At 40.6% G+C, this 16,742-nt stretch overlaps 1 protein-coding gene across 6 annotated transcripts in view; it reads right to left on the bottom strand.

Annotated features, from left to right (window-relative positions):
• The window catches only part of PTPDC1 (protein tyrosine phosphatase domain containing 1), a 64,949-nt gene that overhangs the window by 21,548 nt on the left and 26,659 nt on the right, over nt 1–16,742 (bottom strand). For 5 of the 6 annotated variants that reach the window (XR_012506711.1, XM_074363024.1, XM_074363025.1 and 2 more), the window contains 4 exons: nt 4,774–4,945; nt 2,674–2,754; nt 2,317–2,435; nt 1,176–1,313 (listed from right to left, as the gene is read on the bottom strand). Coding sequence is in view for 5 of the 6 variants with exons in the window: in XM_074363024.1 (XP_074219125.1) it covers nt 1,176–1,313; nt 2,317–2,435; nt 2,674–2,754; nt 4,774–4,945 (510 nt within the window). In the remaining variant the exon portion in view is untranslated. Of the gene's footprint in view, nt 1–1,175; nt 1,314–2,316; nt 2,436–2,673; nt 2,755–4,773; nt 4,946–5,411; nt 11,719–16,742 lie in introns of those variants that run through there. The other variant, XM_010967467.3, reaches the window with a different exon arrangement.

The raw sequence follows: 16,742 nt of genomic DNA, 5'->3' as shown, positions 1-16,742 counted from the left end.
GTGGAGTGAGGGGGGATACCTAGCTGTGTATGAGGGGGATGACTGAATGAACTGATTACCTGGCCCATTTATCTTGATCATTCCCAACTCCATCATGGAAAAAAGCAAACCCTCTTTCCATTCTGAACAGCTCTTAAAAATTTCCATCCAATCAATCCATACACTCTGCTTGGAACTTCCCATCCCTGCCAACCTTGCCATCAGTTGGTGGTACGTTCTAGACTGGCATTTTTCCTACTTGGGCATTTTTGTTTTTTACTTGGGTATTTTTATCTTTGGGGATTATTCACATTCAAAATCGACTTTTTTTTTTCCTGATGAGTCTTCTTCAAGATTTGTGCCTAAACTAACATGCATTTTCCTCCAGACCATGCTATAACTCTATTTTTCTATAAGTACTTAGTATTAAGGAAAACAGCCTTAAGAGTATAAATATTATGTATTCTTTTTAATTAGTACCAAATTAAAATGAATAATAAAAAGGCAGGTACACAGGCACACTGTGGGCAGAGTCGAGCTCGGATGTCTGGCTGGACCAGATGACAATGAAGTTCCCCACTCTTCTTGTGCCCCAATTTCAGCACAGCACTGATGCTCTGCTGCGTTTTTTAGTAAATCTTCGATTTTCATACAGAATTCTAGGCACAGATAAGACTCTCCTTCACAAACAAAATCCTTATAGCCATGGAATTAAATCATGGCCTTGACACTTACTTGATGTAGCAAATTAATTAACTTCCTTTAACACTTACATTGTTGCTAGAGACTTAAAAAAAAAAAAAGACAGTAGGAGAAATAACACTTGCTACTTTCATTATTACTTTGGTTAAGGAAAATTACATTTTTAAAAGACCTTATGTATTAAAAACAAAGTGTTGACTTTTTTTCCTTTAAAGAGGAAAATCAGAAAGGTCATTTAGCTCGTTGTGGCAATCCACCTGTTTATTACTCAATATAATGAGGTTTTAACCCTCAGTCATCCAAAAATACTCTCATGAATATATGGTCACTAAAACTGTTTAAGATATTTCAAGTATCTTTTATTGACTTGTTCCATTTGACTCCAAAGCTTTGATAGGATTCTGAAAAATATTTACCCTCTAGAATAAGGAAATATTATTCCTTATATGTCTAAGTATGCTACCAGACCATTAAAACCACCTCCTGGAATTTACCTGTTCGACCAAGCCCTGCATGACAGTGGACAGCTACTTTTCCTTCTTGTAAGGCAAATGTCATCACCTTTACCATATCTAAGATGGTGGTAAGTGACGCTACACCATAATCCTTCCACCCGAAATTGTAGAAATAAACTGAACAATAAAAAAGAGAACAGGAAAAAAAATCAATGTATAAGAAAAATATTGGCAAAGTGAGTTAATTTATGGAAAGTATAAAGCTATAAAGCACACAGATCTCACTGGGTGTGCAGGCCTAAAATAAAAGGCTTTATACGTTTCTAGTAAATTTACTGTTAACATTTCTTACAAAGCACATTCTATATTACTTAACACATTTCCTGCTGAAACTCAGCCAGAAAGAATTAAGGAAAAGCAAGATTGCAAATTACAGTCAGCGATTTATGCCAAAATTATTCAACCATGGAGGGAAAGCGTGCAACCGTGTTTAAGCATGGAAACACGTCTAACTGACTGATGAATGGCATAAGGCAGTAAGTACACAGAGGTCTTCTGCCCAGTGGGAGAAAACAGCTAGACACAAACCTCTAAAATAAATATAAGTTCTAAAACTGGCACGGGCTGACCCTTCCCAGCTCAGTATGAGTAACACGCGTTTCGCGGTTTCCATCCTGACGCTCCCATGACCGAGGGGCTTCTGGTGATGCCACGTGAAGACTCCCTGCACCCACCCGGGGCAGAGCCGGGCAGCAGCTCAAAGCACGAGTGGGTCCAAGGCTCCGAGCCTGCTGCCATGACTGAGCGCTGTGACCCCGGGCACATCACACCTTGCTCAGCCTGCGTGGCCTCATGTGTGACGCAGAACACTATTGCACATCAGCTTTCAGGAGTAAATATGAGAGATCCAGCATGCTGTTTATGTTAATTATTTCTACAAGGTCTCCAGTCTCCTCTCAAGATCCCTCTGACAGGGGAAAAGAGACCCTGGACTTTCAACAGCAGTACCGAAGGAGGATGGTAGCACTACTGAAAGTTAGCTCTCCTTTACTTTTAGGAGCCCTACTACTATGCAGTAGCTGTTTATTCCCATCACCTTTTTAACCCAAGAGCTGAGCAGACAACAAGTCTTTGAGCTCTGTCGTTGGTAACTCACAGAGAGGAGGGTGGAAGGACTTACTGCCAGCCTCCATGAAAGCTTCAGGAAGGTACGTGAAGCCACTTTCTTGTTCCAGAGGATTCCCACAGCTGGCATGCTCACCAGGACGCTGCAGGTTGATGATAGTTTTTATACCGTGACTTAAAGGAAGAAGAAAAAACAAAATCAGTCATACTGGGAGGTACTGCTGAAAAAAAATAACCATTTTTGGCATTCATAAACACCATTAATTACTCTGAAAACAGTAACATCTTATTTGAAATAAGCTCTTCACACTCCTGTAGTTAAAATAAAAGCACTTTTCCACTTGAAGTCAAAAGGATGGCAAGAGCAAACATGAGCTGGCTTATTAAAGTGTGTAAACAACACGCCGTTTACCTTCGGAACTGCTCGATGATGCAGTACTTCTCTAGGAGCTCCGTGGACGGGCGCGCCATGGCCAGGATATGATCAGTGACCCTGCAGATGGGAGGAGGGACTGGTGAGATGCATAAAACCGAGAACATTCCAGCTCTAAGGTCTGAGAAAGAGAATGCAAGATTTCAAGCCCTTTTCCCATGATTTCAACAACTCTGTAAGATAAAAGTCTGCTTAGACAAAAATCTGGCTTCAATTCTGTATCATGATTAGGGATCCAAGAAACCCTAGCTTCTTAAATGTCTGGAAAAAGAGATGGACTCCAGCACAGTATTTTCCAGGACTCTCATGAGATTCTAGCGGATGTGATGGAGAAACAGCTGGCTGCAAAGGTAGCATCTGGATTATTTATCCAAAGGTTACTGACTAAATGAGGAGGGCCAATGGGAGGAATTTTCTTACTCAGCTCTCTATACCCCAGTTACCTGAAGTTTTGAGTGGGGACAGTAATGACCGCCTTGCAGGGTTGCTGTGAGAATTCAATATGATGTGAATGGGAAGTCTTTAGCACAAGTCCTGGCATGTAGCTATGAATAAATGCTCAGTTATTGTTAGCCAGAAACATGGGCTTTGGAGTCAGTCAGGCCTGGTTTCAAATACTGGCTTTTTCACTTTCTAGCTGTGTAGCAAATTACTTAGTCTCTCTGGACCTCAATCCCTTCATCAATAAAATTACATTAATAATGTCTACTTTAAAAGTTTTATGAAAATAATAATTCAAAGTGTCTAGCACGATGCCTGGCCTGTGGCCAAATGGATATTTACTGAATGTACACATGGACAAAAGCCCAATAAAGAGCTGTCACTCTCATTAGGGATCTGGCTCCACTCTGTTCTGGTCGAATTTCTCATCAGTGGCCTGCTAAAAGATACATAAGGTAGCCTACCGGAACTGGGGGTCACATGAGCCTGAGTGGAGTAACAAAGACATTAAATGAGCAGGGCAGGATTCAGGAAGATACCACCCCTCCTGCCCGAGGCAAAGTCTAAAACTTAACAGGGCCCCTCAAAGGCTTGGGGAGCCCCCCAAACTTAATAGTCCTTAGTTTAAGATGAGGAGGGATGTAACATGAAAGCAGTAGAGGTGAAAAATATTCAGATGGTTTAGTCGACAATAAACCAAAAATATTAATGTGACCTTAAGCTGCATTATTAGGAATTTACTTGTCTGACCACACTTTCACAACATTCTTTAAGACAGTGATAAAGTAGAACATGATCTGTGGGGAACATGTGACAGTGGACCCCAGACTATGTCACTACACGTGTACCTAGCAAATCCAAAGAGGGTTGCAAGTTAGATCAGCTGGTTGACAAATATCTAAGCTGTAAAAGGATTCTTGCCGTATAAAATGATTCACTGCTAGAGTTCTTTAAACATTCCTCTTAGTGCTTTCCAAATGGGATTTGGTTTGAATATCAGAATTTTTCAGAGAGATCACTATATCAAAAGAGGTCTATGCAAGTTTACTATTAATAATAAAAGCAGTATGATTCAATAATGAATGAGTTACACTGACCACAAACAACATAAGCATGTTATACCATTTACTGAACTCATAGCCTGTACACCTGCTACACGGGAAGTACACGTACTGGCATGAAAAGGTGTCCTTTCACACAGAATACAGCAACAGAATAAAAACGAGGCTAAAGTTTACCTGTATGAGATAAAAAAGCTACATGTGTACCTCATAATTTCTCAAATTTATAGCTGAATGTTTTAATTATTCCTCGCAATTTCTGAAATTTAAGAGCCATCTAGGTATCATTTCTTTGAGATACTTTACATAGAGCATTTCACTGAATTAAAAAAAACAAACCTGTAAGGTTGGTTTTATTATTTCCATTTTACAGATGAGGAACTTGGTTCGGAGTGCCTGTGTGAGTAAGCCAAGATCACACAGTTTGTCAGGCCAGGGAGGGGAGGTGAGTTCCTCTGACTGCAAACCCCATATTCCTTCTTCTGCAGCCCACCGTCCCCAGCATCGCCCACGTGTCCATTCCCTTTTCCTGCTCAGCAGCAGGTGGGAGCTACTGAAGACGGACCGGATCACTTACCATGACGAGTAGACCCCCTTGATAGCCTGCTCCTGCTCGCTCCAGCGCGCTGGGTTTTCATACTTGCAAGCTTTGCCACCACATGCCACGGAGCAGGCCACATGTCCAGGAATGACATGCCGTAAACGCTCTCCGACTTTCGTGTACTTTGGTGTTGGACGTCCGGGATTTCCTAGAACGTACACACAAAGGAAGAGTCAAAGTTCTAATTCTCCAAACAGAAGAGTAACACGGGGAGCAGCTTCCATTTTCCATGATTCGCTGGTGCTGAATCCCCTTCATTTTGTCACAAATAACACTGTCTCCTTCTCATGGAAGTGCACCCTCCCTTACTACAGAAAAGGCTTTAGCACACAATCATTTCCACATGTCATATTGGTAACGAGAAGGAAAAAACAAGATCTTCTACGAGGGAATGAGTTTTGTGCAAAAACTACATTTTTAAATTAAAAAACACAGAACATTCGGTCATTTTTATCTCCTATTATACGTCCACTGAAACTTTTAGCATAACAGACGGCAAAAAGTATAACCAAGAATTTTCAAAATTTTAAAAAGTCTAAACACAGCATAGCCTGTTCAGTCCTTCTATTTAAACTCAAAGGTGTGGCAATCTTTAAGAAGAAAAGGAGCTTTACTTTTTCTCTCGGGGCAAGTTGGGCTTCTCTCGGCACAGCTGACGGAGGACATCGCCACCATCACCTGGAGAGAGGACGAGGACAGCATCTTGGCGGCGGAGCTGCGCCGCCCCTGCTGCAGACGCAGCAGGGGGTCGGAGGCAGAGTGTCGGCGGCCCTGGAGAAAGGCGCTGAGGAACGGCATGGCAGACAGCCTCCGAGGGGGGTCCTGCATGGCGCTGGCTTTCCAGGAGGCAAGAGCTGGAGGTGAGGCGATGGCAGCGCCAGCCTGCTCCGCGATGAACTTACACTGAGACACGAGCATCACTCTGCATGATCTAACAGCCATTCAGGATAGGCTGACTTGTTCCCATAGTGACGAACAAAGAACTACTGATTCCCACTCAGATCTGCACAAGCAAAATCTCCTATGAATGGACTGCATTTTGAACAGATTGTTCAAATATGAGGAAGAATAACACGTATTTTATAAAATGCGACTATTCCGTTTTACTTCTCAAACCCATTTAAAAGATCTGACTGCTCAAAGAATTACATCTAAAATATTGTAATACATTTAGAAAAATGTTTTTATGATGTAAACACACATATTTAAATATTTAAATGTTGCTTCTTTCTTTCATATCTACCTTCTGAACATCTGGAAAAAATTCTGTTTCTGGAACAGGGTGAATAAAAAGTTAATTGTAAAAATGGGATAGACTAGATAACTTTAACATTATTAAAATACCATTTAATTTTTCAAAACAAACCCCCCCCCTATATTTTCTTTATAGAACTATTAAAGGAATACTTGGACAGAATAAAGAAAGATATCTGTAGGGCTGATACATTAATCAAGATATTTACTTTCATATTTTTATTTTCAGAATGTGAAAACCTAATTCTTGGTTGTGCATTATTGGATAGCTATATTAGTCATGCCATCAAAAGCTCAGACACAGTTCTGTGCTTTTTGTTGCTGACTGTGGGGAAAGGAGAAGTTTCAATCATGTCTTGGCAGAGGCACAGGAAGAAAATTCACTAAATATCACATTTTTTTTAAAGGAACTAGATGAGGGGGACGTTGCAACTTGAAGATAAAGGACAGAAAGAACACAGAAACTGTTACAGCCACCCATTGTCCGCCTCCTCTCTGTTAATGTCAGGCTGCACACCCCAACCCCACCCCCGTGTTGCTCTCTCTTTCCAAATGGTATTTCAGCCATGTGCAGATGGAAACAACCTACTGTCACAGATAGGTTCTTTGTTTTGTTCTGTTTTACTTTAACAACTAATAGTGCTTTAAAGTACACTCCTTTTAAAACGCCCCCAGATCTCCCCAGCTGGAAGCACTTTGTCAAATTAGAGCAGCACAATTTGGTGCCCACATTGCTACACTGAGTGCAGCACGATGCCTCTGTTATTTTGTACACAGCAACGAAAGACAATTTTTAATGTTCCCAATCTGGAAGGCACAGCTTCCACAGAGCTTTACAGGAGAGGAAAGAGAAGATGGGATGTGGAAGGCAAGTTGCAACCTGCCGGCAGGAAGCCCTAAATGCTCAAACTGAGGGGTCCAAGTGTGCTATGTGGGGAATAGGGAACCTGACTCAGGTTTCTTAGTCTCTGTTAACACCCCCAGTAAAGACAGAGCCGGGGGCCAAGGACTGGGGACCTGCTGGGACAGTGCATGACAGGAGCTAAGCAGGGGAGTGAGACCGCACAGGGGCGGGTACTACATGGGGTGCCAAGACTTGGAGCTTAAACGAGCGGCAGCGAGATGCTGCGGCTGATTAATATGGGAGTCCGTGAGGAGACAGTGAGAGGAACACCCAGCAGGCCAGGTCCATTTGAGATGAAAGGCATGCGAGGCGGCAACCAGGAGGCCTCAGCCAGGGAGTGGGAAACGCCTGATCTGTGCAGCTCTGAGGACAACCACAGAGAGCAACTGCTCTCAACGGTTCGGAGAATAAAAATGAATCTGATGAGGACAGGACTTCTCTGGACCAAGCTAAAGAAGGGAAGGCTTATGTATCATCTCAAAAACAATTTCTGCTGTAAAATCTTAAGAACTGGGCTGCCCTCAAATAAATATGTAACCACTGAGCAGACTCAGTTACCAGACAGTCAGGGATGCTCGGCCCAGGTCCTCAGGAAAGCGGAGCTGAAGGCAAACTGGTATCCAAAGCATGACTGCAGTCCTCCCTCCCAGCATATTCAGACTCAGAAATAATATTTTAATTTTTATTTGACTTCGCAACAGGAAAAAAATGAAGCCTTGTTTTTTAGATAAACAGGAGCAACAAGACCACCTTAATTTCTACTTTATGTTTTATAGAAAATGAATTATTTTCGAGTAAGAGTAATTTTATGAAGGGCCAGGTCTCAATGGATACCTAAAAGGTAAAACCCTTTTTTTCCCCGAACATTCCTGGGTAGGACTTTGCTTCCAAATCCTTCACTGTAATCCCCCTTCTTCAGAGAGCCCGCCCTCCCCTCTTCACAGGTGAACTTCTGATAGAGCCGACTTTGCCACATCCTCAGTCATTCTCAGTCTATTCAACTCTTGGCCCTGCCTGCACCATCCACCAAAAACTGATCTTGCTAAGGTCCCCGATGGCCTCTTTATAGTTTCTGTCTCACTGGGACTGCACAGGACATTCAACACAGCTGGACAATTTCGTTTTAATTTAAAAAGCTTTTTGGAGAGGATTTTCTTTTTTTTGAAGCAATCTCAAACTTACAGAAAAGTTTTAAGTGTAATACAAAGATTTTTTTAACCACCTGAGAATAAGCTGCAGACATGCTTCCTGATTACTCTAAATAACTCAGCGTATGTTTCCTGTAAACAAAGACATTCTCTAAAATTTCCCCCAAATCAGAAATGTATGATTGATATATTAGTAGTTGCCTGCTAGTCCTCAGACCTCACTCAAGCTTCACTGATAATCTCAATGTTCCTGGTGGTAAAATCAGAATCACAGTTGCATTTAGTTGCCCTCTCACTTATTTTACTTTAGAATGAGTCCCTCAGTCTTTCCTTGATTCCGATGCCTTCATCTTTTAAAGAGTACAGGCCAGTTATTTTGTAGAACATCTCTCAATTTGGGTGTGTCTGCTTCCTCATGATTAGATCCAAGAAGCCCTGGTGTTTACTTGTGAAGAATGGTATTTAGAAACCAAGTCTGGGCACTAGGTGTGCTCATGACTGTTAAAGTGTTGTTGCCAGCAGGCCCTCTCAGTGGACAGAGCTAAAGAACACGTGCATTACAACAAAGGAAATCACAAACAAAATGAAAAGACAACCTATGGAATGGGAGAAGATATTTGCAAATGATGCAACTGACAAGGATTTAATTTCCAGAATATACAAACAGCTCATACAATGCAGTAACAACACCACCACCCAATCAAAAAATGTGCTGAAGACCTAAATAGGCATTTCTCCAAGGAAGACATACAAATGACCAATAGGCACATAAAAAATGCTCAACATCACTAAGCATCAGGGAAATGCAAACCAAAACTACAATGAGGTGTCACCTCACACTAGTCAGAATAGCCATCATTAAAAAGTCTACAAATAATAAATGAGGAGAGGGTGTGGAGAAAAGGGAACCCTCCTGCACTGCTGGTGGGAATGTAATTTGTACACACACACACACACACACACACACACACACACACACACACACACAATGGAATACTACTCAGTCATAAAAAAGAATGAAATAATGCCATTTGCAGCAACATTGACGGACCCAGAGATGATCATACTAAGTGAAGTAAATCAGAGAAAGACAAATGTCATATGGTATCACTTATATGTGGGATCTAAAAAAAATGATACAAATGAACTTATTCATAGACATAGAAAACGGTTACCAAAGGGGAAAGCAGGAGGGGGGAGGGATAAATGAGGACTTTCGAACTAGCAGATACAAACTACTATATATAAAATAAATAACAAGTTTCTAATGTATAGCACAGGTAACACATATATATGTTATATAATATATAACATATTTAATATCTTGTAATAACCTAAAATGAGAAGAATATATATACATATATATATGCATAACTGAATCCAGTTATGTTGAACACCAGAAACTAACACAACACTGTAAATCAACTAAACTTCAATTGAAAAAAGAGTATGTGCATTATATATAAGCATACACACATTTACATCCATATATATGTATGCACATACAATGAAAACGGAGAGTTCACCCTGATATCACCCATTCCAATCCAACAGTGCAGGGATCCCCATAATTTCCCCCTTTCTATAACCCCCTTCTCTGTTGGTGAGAACCCTGCTACCATTACCCTTACTGTATTTACTTATCTGACTAGGCCTCCTCCATGTGACCACACTCCCCTCACTGCTGCTGCCCCCTCATTATAAGTGGATGCCTCCCTCCCCACGACTGAACTCTAACACCCCAAGCTAGGCTGCTGCTGCCACCCACCTGCGTGGGTGCCTCTCACCCTGCGTGTGTTCTGACACCTGGAGCATTCAAACACCCAGGAGTCAGGTCAGCCTCTCACGTGACATTGTCCTGCTCAGGAGACATGACTGCCAGGCTGCCCCCGTACAGGTCTCCCACACCCTACTTGGCTTCCTTCCTTCCACACCCTGCAGCCTCACCCATCCTACCTTTTATGGCCTTGCCCCAGTGACTTTTGGACTGTTCAGTTCAGGAAGGGAAGGAAAAAGATGAGGAAGAGAAGTCTCCTTCTTTTTTTTTTCTTTGTTAATTGTGGTAAAACATATATAACTTAAAAGTACCATTTTAACCATTTTTCAGTGTCCAGTGTAATAGCATTATGTACATTCAGACTCTTCTGCAACCATCACCGCCATCCCCCTCCAGAACTTCATTTTTCAAAACTGAAACTCTGCACCCCTCAAACACTAAGTTCCCACCTGTCTCTTGCCATAGTGCCTGGCAGCCACCACTGTACTTTCTTCTTCTGTGAACCTGACTATTCTAGGTACCTCATATACGTGCAACCACATAATTATTTTTGGTTTTTTGTGACTAGCTTATTTCACTTAGCAAAGTCCCTTCAAAGTTCACCCGTACTGAAGCATGTGCCAGACCTCCTTTCCTGTCTAAGGCTGTACGTACATGCTACAGCTTATCCTTTCATCTATTCACAGACATTCAGTCATTTTCAACTTTTGGTTATTGTGAGAGCCGCCAGAAATACGGGTGTACAAATGCCTGCTCAAGTCCCTGCTTTCAATTCTTTCTGGTATATACCTAGAAGTGAAAATGCTGGGTCATACGCTAATTCTATTTTTAATTTTTTGAGGAACTACCATACTGTTTTTCAACAGTGGCTGTACCATTTAACACTACCAGCAATATACTAGGGTTCCAACTTCTCCACATCCTCACCAACATTTGTTATTTCTGTGTTTTTGATAACAGCCATCCTAAATGGACATGCAGTGGTATGTCACTTTTTTTTAAACATTTTTTACTGAGTTATAGTCATTTTACAATGTTGTGTCAAATGCCAGTATAGAGCACAAAATTTTTCAGTTATACATGAACATACATGTATTCATCGTCACATTCTTTTTTGCTGTGAGCTACCACAAGATCTTGTATATATTTCCATGTGCTATACAGTATAATCTTGTTTATCTATTCTAAATTTTGAAATCCCAGTCTGTCCCTTCCCACCCCCGCACACTTGGCAACCACAAGTTTGTATTCTATGTCTATGAGTCTGTTTCTGTTATGTATTTATATTTTGTTTTGTTTTAGATTCCACATATGAGTAATCTCATATGGTATTTTTCTTTCTCTTTCTGGCTTACTTCACTTAGAATGACATTCTTCAGGAACATCCATGTTGCTGCAAATGGCGTTACGTTGTCGGTTTTTATGGCTGAATAGTATTCCATTGTATAAATATACCACCTCTTCTTTATCCAGTCACCTGTTGATGGACATATAGGCTGTTTCCATGTCTTGGCTATTGTAAATAGTGCTGCTATGAACACTGGGGCGCAGGTGTCATTTTGAAGTAGGGTTCCTTCTGGATACAAGCCCAGGAGCAGGATTCCTGGGTCATATGGTAAGTCTATTCCTAGTCTTTTGAGGAATCTCCACATGTTTTCCATAGTGGCTGCACCAACCTACATTCCCACCAGCAGTGTAGGAGGGTTCCCCTTTCTCCACAGCCTCTCCAGCATTTGTCATTTGTGGATTTTTGAATGACGGCCATTCTGACTGGTGTGAGGTGATACCTCATTGTAGTTTTGATTTGCATTTCTCTGATAGTTAGTGATATTGAGCATTTTTTCATGTGCCTATTGATCATTTGTATGTCTTCCTTGGAGAATTGCCTATTTAGGTCTTCAGCACATTTTTGGATTGGGTTGTTTTTTTCTTATTAAGTTGTATGAGCTGCTTGTATATTCTGGAGATCAAGCCTTTATTGGTTTCATATGCAAAAATTTTCTCCCATTCTGTAGGTTGTCGTTTTGTTTCGCTTACTGTGGTTTTGATTTGCATTTTCCTAATAGTTAATTATGTTGAGCATTTCAAGTCCTTTGTGCATTTTTGAACTGGGTTGTTTGTTTTTGGTTGTTGAGTTTTAGGAGTTGTATAAAATTCTGGATATTAGTCCCTTATTAGGTACATGATTTGCAAATAGTTTCCCCCATTCTGTAGGATGACTCCTGATTCTGCTAGCAGTATCTTTTGATGCACAAAAGTTTTAAATTTTGATGAAGTCTAATTTATCTATCTTTTCCTTTTTTGCCTTTGCTTTGGTGTTATAGCCAAGAAATCATCACCAAATCCAATGTCATCAAGATTTTCCCCTATATTTTGTTCTAAGAGTTTCATACTTTGAGCTCCTACGTTCAGGTTTTTGAGTTTGAGTTAGTTTTTGTATATGGCATAAGGTAAGGGTCCAATATCATTCTTTTGCATGTGCATACAACAGTTTTCCCACCACCAATTGATGGAAAGATTATCTTTTCCTCACTGAATAGTCTTGGCATCCTTGTAAGAATCATTTGACCACATAAGCAAGGTTTTTTCCTCCCCTGCTGGAATCTCTATTCTATTCCATTTTTTGTATGTCTGTGTTTATGCCAGTACCACACTGTTTTGATTGCTGTATCTTTGTAGTAAGTTTTGAAATCAGGAAGCAAGTCCTCCAACTTTGTTCTTCTTTTTCAAGATAATTTTGGCTATTTGGGGGTCCTTTGAGATTCCATGTGAGTTTGGGGATACATTTTTCTACTTCTGCAAAAAAAAAAAACATCATTGGGATTTTGATAGGGATGGTCCTGAATCTGTAGATTCTGTCGGGTTGTACTGACATCTTAACAATATTAAGTCTTCCAGTCCATAAACACAGGACGTCTTTCTGCTCATCCAGATCTTCAATTTCTTTCAGTGATGTTTTGTAGTTTTCAATGAGACAAGCTAAGGACACTGTGGCCCTGACTGCCCTCACTCAATCCCCTTTCTAGCTCAGAAGTTCCATGCTGAGAAAGGAAAGCCTTCAAAGGGCAAGAACAAACCTCAAACACTGGCTTCAAAAGTTACCACACCAAAACTTTACTGGATCAACCTGTAGAGCAATATATGTCCCAGCAGAGTGAGCAGCAGGCAACTAGTGGAACCCAGCGGCTGGGTATGATACCAACAGAGGGAGACAGCTTAGCAGAAACATTAGTGAAAGAGAGCCCTGACACACCACTGGCATCCCGGGGTGACTGCATCTGCCTGCCTCAGGCTGTGCCCTCCGAGGCTTCAGACTGTGGAGAAAACAGACTTCACTGAAACGGTGGAGAGTCAAGTCTCTGAACACAGGCAAGCAAAAGCAACAAAACAGGCCTGGAGAAGGGACGGGGAAATCAGCCTGTAGAGGCGTCATCGGACGCTACCTGTGAGGTGGACGTCAGATTTTCAGAAAACACTTCAAAGTGGTCATTATAAACATGACCAGAGAACTAAAGGAAACCATGCTTAAGGAAGTTAAGGAAGGTACGATGATGATGTCTCATCAAACAGAGAGAAATTTAAAAAAAGAAACAAATGGAAATCCAGAGGTTGAAAAGTACAATAAAAAATTCACCAGAGGGGCTCAGCAGATGTGAAGGGGCAGAAGGGGGAATTAGATCATTGGAAGACAGACTGAGAGAGATTACGTACTCTGAAGGACAGAGAGAATAAAGAATGATAAAGAAAGAACAGAGAATCTGAGAAATACAGGACACTTGTGTGTACCAACATGCACGTAATGGATGCACCAGAGAGGTGAGGAGGGAGCAGGAAAAATATTAGAAGAAATAATGGTTTAAAACTTTCCATACTTGATGAAACATTATAATCTATACATCCAAGAATTCAACGAACTCCAAGCAGGGTACACAGAGAGAGAGTCACACCAAGACACGTCATAGCAAAAACACTGACAGTGAGACACAAAGAGAAGAATGATTCCTCCTGTACAAGGGAACCGCAGTAAGGTTTACACCGACCGCTCAGTCAGAAACAAGAGGCAAAAGGGCAAAGGGATGACACACTCAAAATACTGGGAATTAAACACTGTCAACCAAAAATATTATAGCAAGCAAGATTATCTCTCAAAACTGAAGGGGAAATACAGATATTTCCAGATAGACAAAAAACAGAGACTGTCTTGCTAGGAGAGCCAGCTTACAAGAAATAATAAAGGAAGTTCTTCATGTTGAAAGCTAGTGACCCAAGACATGAATGTGAATCCACATAAAAAAAGAAAGGATATTGGTACATTACAAAAGACAGTATATATAAAAGACTGAGTACATAGGAATATAAGACAGTAAAATTCAACAGGAAATTACAAATTTGTCTTAAAACAAATGAATAAACATAAAATTCACAGCAAAGAAGTGCATGTTATAAAAGACAACCAAACAGAAATTACAGAACTGAAAAACACATAACCAAAATTTAAAAACTCCCTGGATGGGCTCAATAGTATACAGTGCATAGGACAGAGAATAGAATTAGTGACCTGGAGGACAGATCAACAGAAGTTATATAATCTAAACAGAGAGAAAATAGACTAATAGAAATTGAATAGATTCTCAAGGGATTAACACAGGAGCTCATATCCGTATCGGTGAGTCCCACACAGAGAGAATAAAAAGTGTGGGACTAAAAAAACACTGTAAAAAATTATGGTTGAGAACTTCCCAAATTCGGGGGAAGGCATAAACTTGTATGTTCAAGAAGCTAAATGAACCCTAAATAGGACATCCCCAAAGGGGTCCATGCCAAGAGTCACAGGTGGAAGTGGGTTTGGCTATAAAAGGGCAACAAGAAGGATCCTGCAGTGATGGAAGTGTCCTGTATCTTGACCGTAACAGACTATAACAGTCAATATCCTGGCTGTGATGTTGTGCTGTAGTTTTGTAAGATGTTACTATTGGTGGAAACTGAGTAAAGGGTAAATGGGATCTTTCTGTACTATTTCTTACAATTGCACGTGACTGTACAATCATCCCAATATTTTAATTAAAAATATATATATATAATCAAAGAAAAAAAAAAAAACAAGGCAGGCCTAAATGAGGGTCATTTAGCAGAGGTCAGGGACAATACAGGGAGGGCAACTAATAAAGAGTATATGGCATGTGACCCGGCAGAGTTTGGGCTCCATATGAAAAAAGAGCTAAGTTGGGTAATGGCTGGGCAGGTTGGGAGACTGGTTATGAAAAGGAGTGCAGAATAAATAAGTAAACATTCTGAGGATATTAAGAGCCAGGTTTCTCATTCTTAGAGAAGGAAATTATAAACATAAAAATAGGGAAAACTAGAATGATGGTATAGTGTTGCATTAGAACAGAAGTGCCAATGCAAAGTTACAGTTTCAGTATGCACAGATAGAAACAAAAATAAATACACATGTAAAAGCGAGTGTGTGTGTGTGTGTGTATATATATGTACATATATTAACGTACACTTCCTAGCTTTGTCTCCTAGGGAGCGTGGGGACTGTGACATTCCAATAGCAGCCAGCACGTCAGTAGCAAGCACTTCCTGGTTTCTAGATACCATTTCCCACTACAAGAAGCCAGGGCTTCCTGGAGAAATGGCTGACCTCAGGGCTGGGGCAGGGAGAGTACAAGATGAGAGTGTAAGCTCTCACTGTGCTAGAAAGCAAGGGATGCAGGAGTGGTGGGGACACGTCAAAATGACACAGCTAACATCTTGAAGGGGCTCTTACTGGCCAAATATGATAGTATCATATTTAAGCATCAAAATAAATGATAGTAAAAGAATATCAAACAAATGACAGTAAAAGATGATTTTCCATTGAACAAAACATGACTCTACACTGAAATAAAGAAAACCAAACCAATCAATGGAAAGAGCACGTTCTTCCTTACTGCACAACGTGCCAACTAAGAAAGGCAGAAGGAACGACAGAATTGGAAACCTCCATTTAGTTATCTACCACAGTAATGATTAGGAGCTGAAAGTCCTGCGTAAAACCTAGATGAGGACCAGGATATATACATGGTTTCAAAGCATCTCTCCATAAAATATTAACTGTGGAGGGAGAAAGAATAATTTATAGTAAGTAAATCTTGGCAGATACCACTTTACTGATGTGATCAAACTGAACATTTCCAGTGACATGGAGAAATGATACCTTGTGTCACCTGGCAGGATGCAGTATAAGACAAGCATAGAATCACTTGTGTGATGTTCCTGCCAGAAATGCACAACCTCAATCTCCTGATGAAACAGTAGACAAACCTATTTGAGGAACATACTGCAAAATAACTGGCCTATAATCTGCATAAAGGTCAGGAAAGGACTAATAATGGTCACTGAAAGAAACTGAAAAAATATTGCAAGTGTCATTTTGCTATTAAAGGATATTATTCAGACAGTTGACAAAACTTGAGTGGAGGGTCTCTGGGTGAAAAATATACAGGGACTTTTCTGTAAGTCTGAAATTATTTCAAAGTAGAAGAACTAATATCACAAGAAGAGAGACGCGCAGGCATTCTGGGCGTTCTGATGGAGGAATAAGGCACCATCCATGAAACTCTGTGCCAATTAAAAACCCAACTAGACTCTATATCCCTCTATCAATTCAATTTACAGGAAATACCATGAGGACACAATTGGCAAAATACAGAATGTGCCAGACTCTACAGGGCAAAAAACCTGGTTTCTTCAAGAAATAAACTATAAGGAAAAAGAGACAGGGAAAACCCAAGTTTAAAAGAGATGTGAGATACGTATCAATTACAATATACTGAGGGATATATTGTTGGATGCCGATTCAAACAAACACAGATAC

This window comes from Camelus bactrianus, chromosome 4 (assembly GCF_048773025.1).
Source record: "Camelus bactrianus isolate YW-2024 breed Bactrian camel chromosome 4, ASM4877302v1, whole genome shotgun sequence".
In the NCBI taxonomy this organism is placed as follows: Eukaryota; Metazoa; Chordata; class Mammalia; order Artiodactyla; family Camelidae; genus Camelus; species Camelus bactrianus.
The sequence above is the reverse complement of the archived record's forward strand: the minus strand, read 5'-3'. Positions and strand labels throughout refer to the sequence as shown.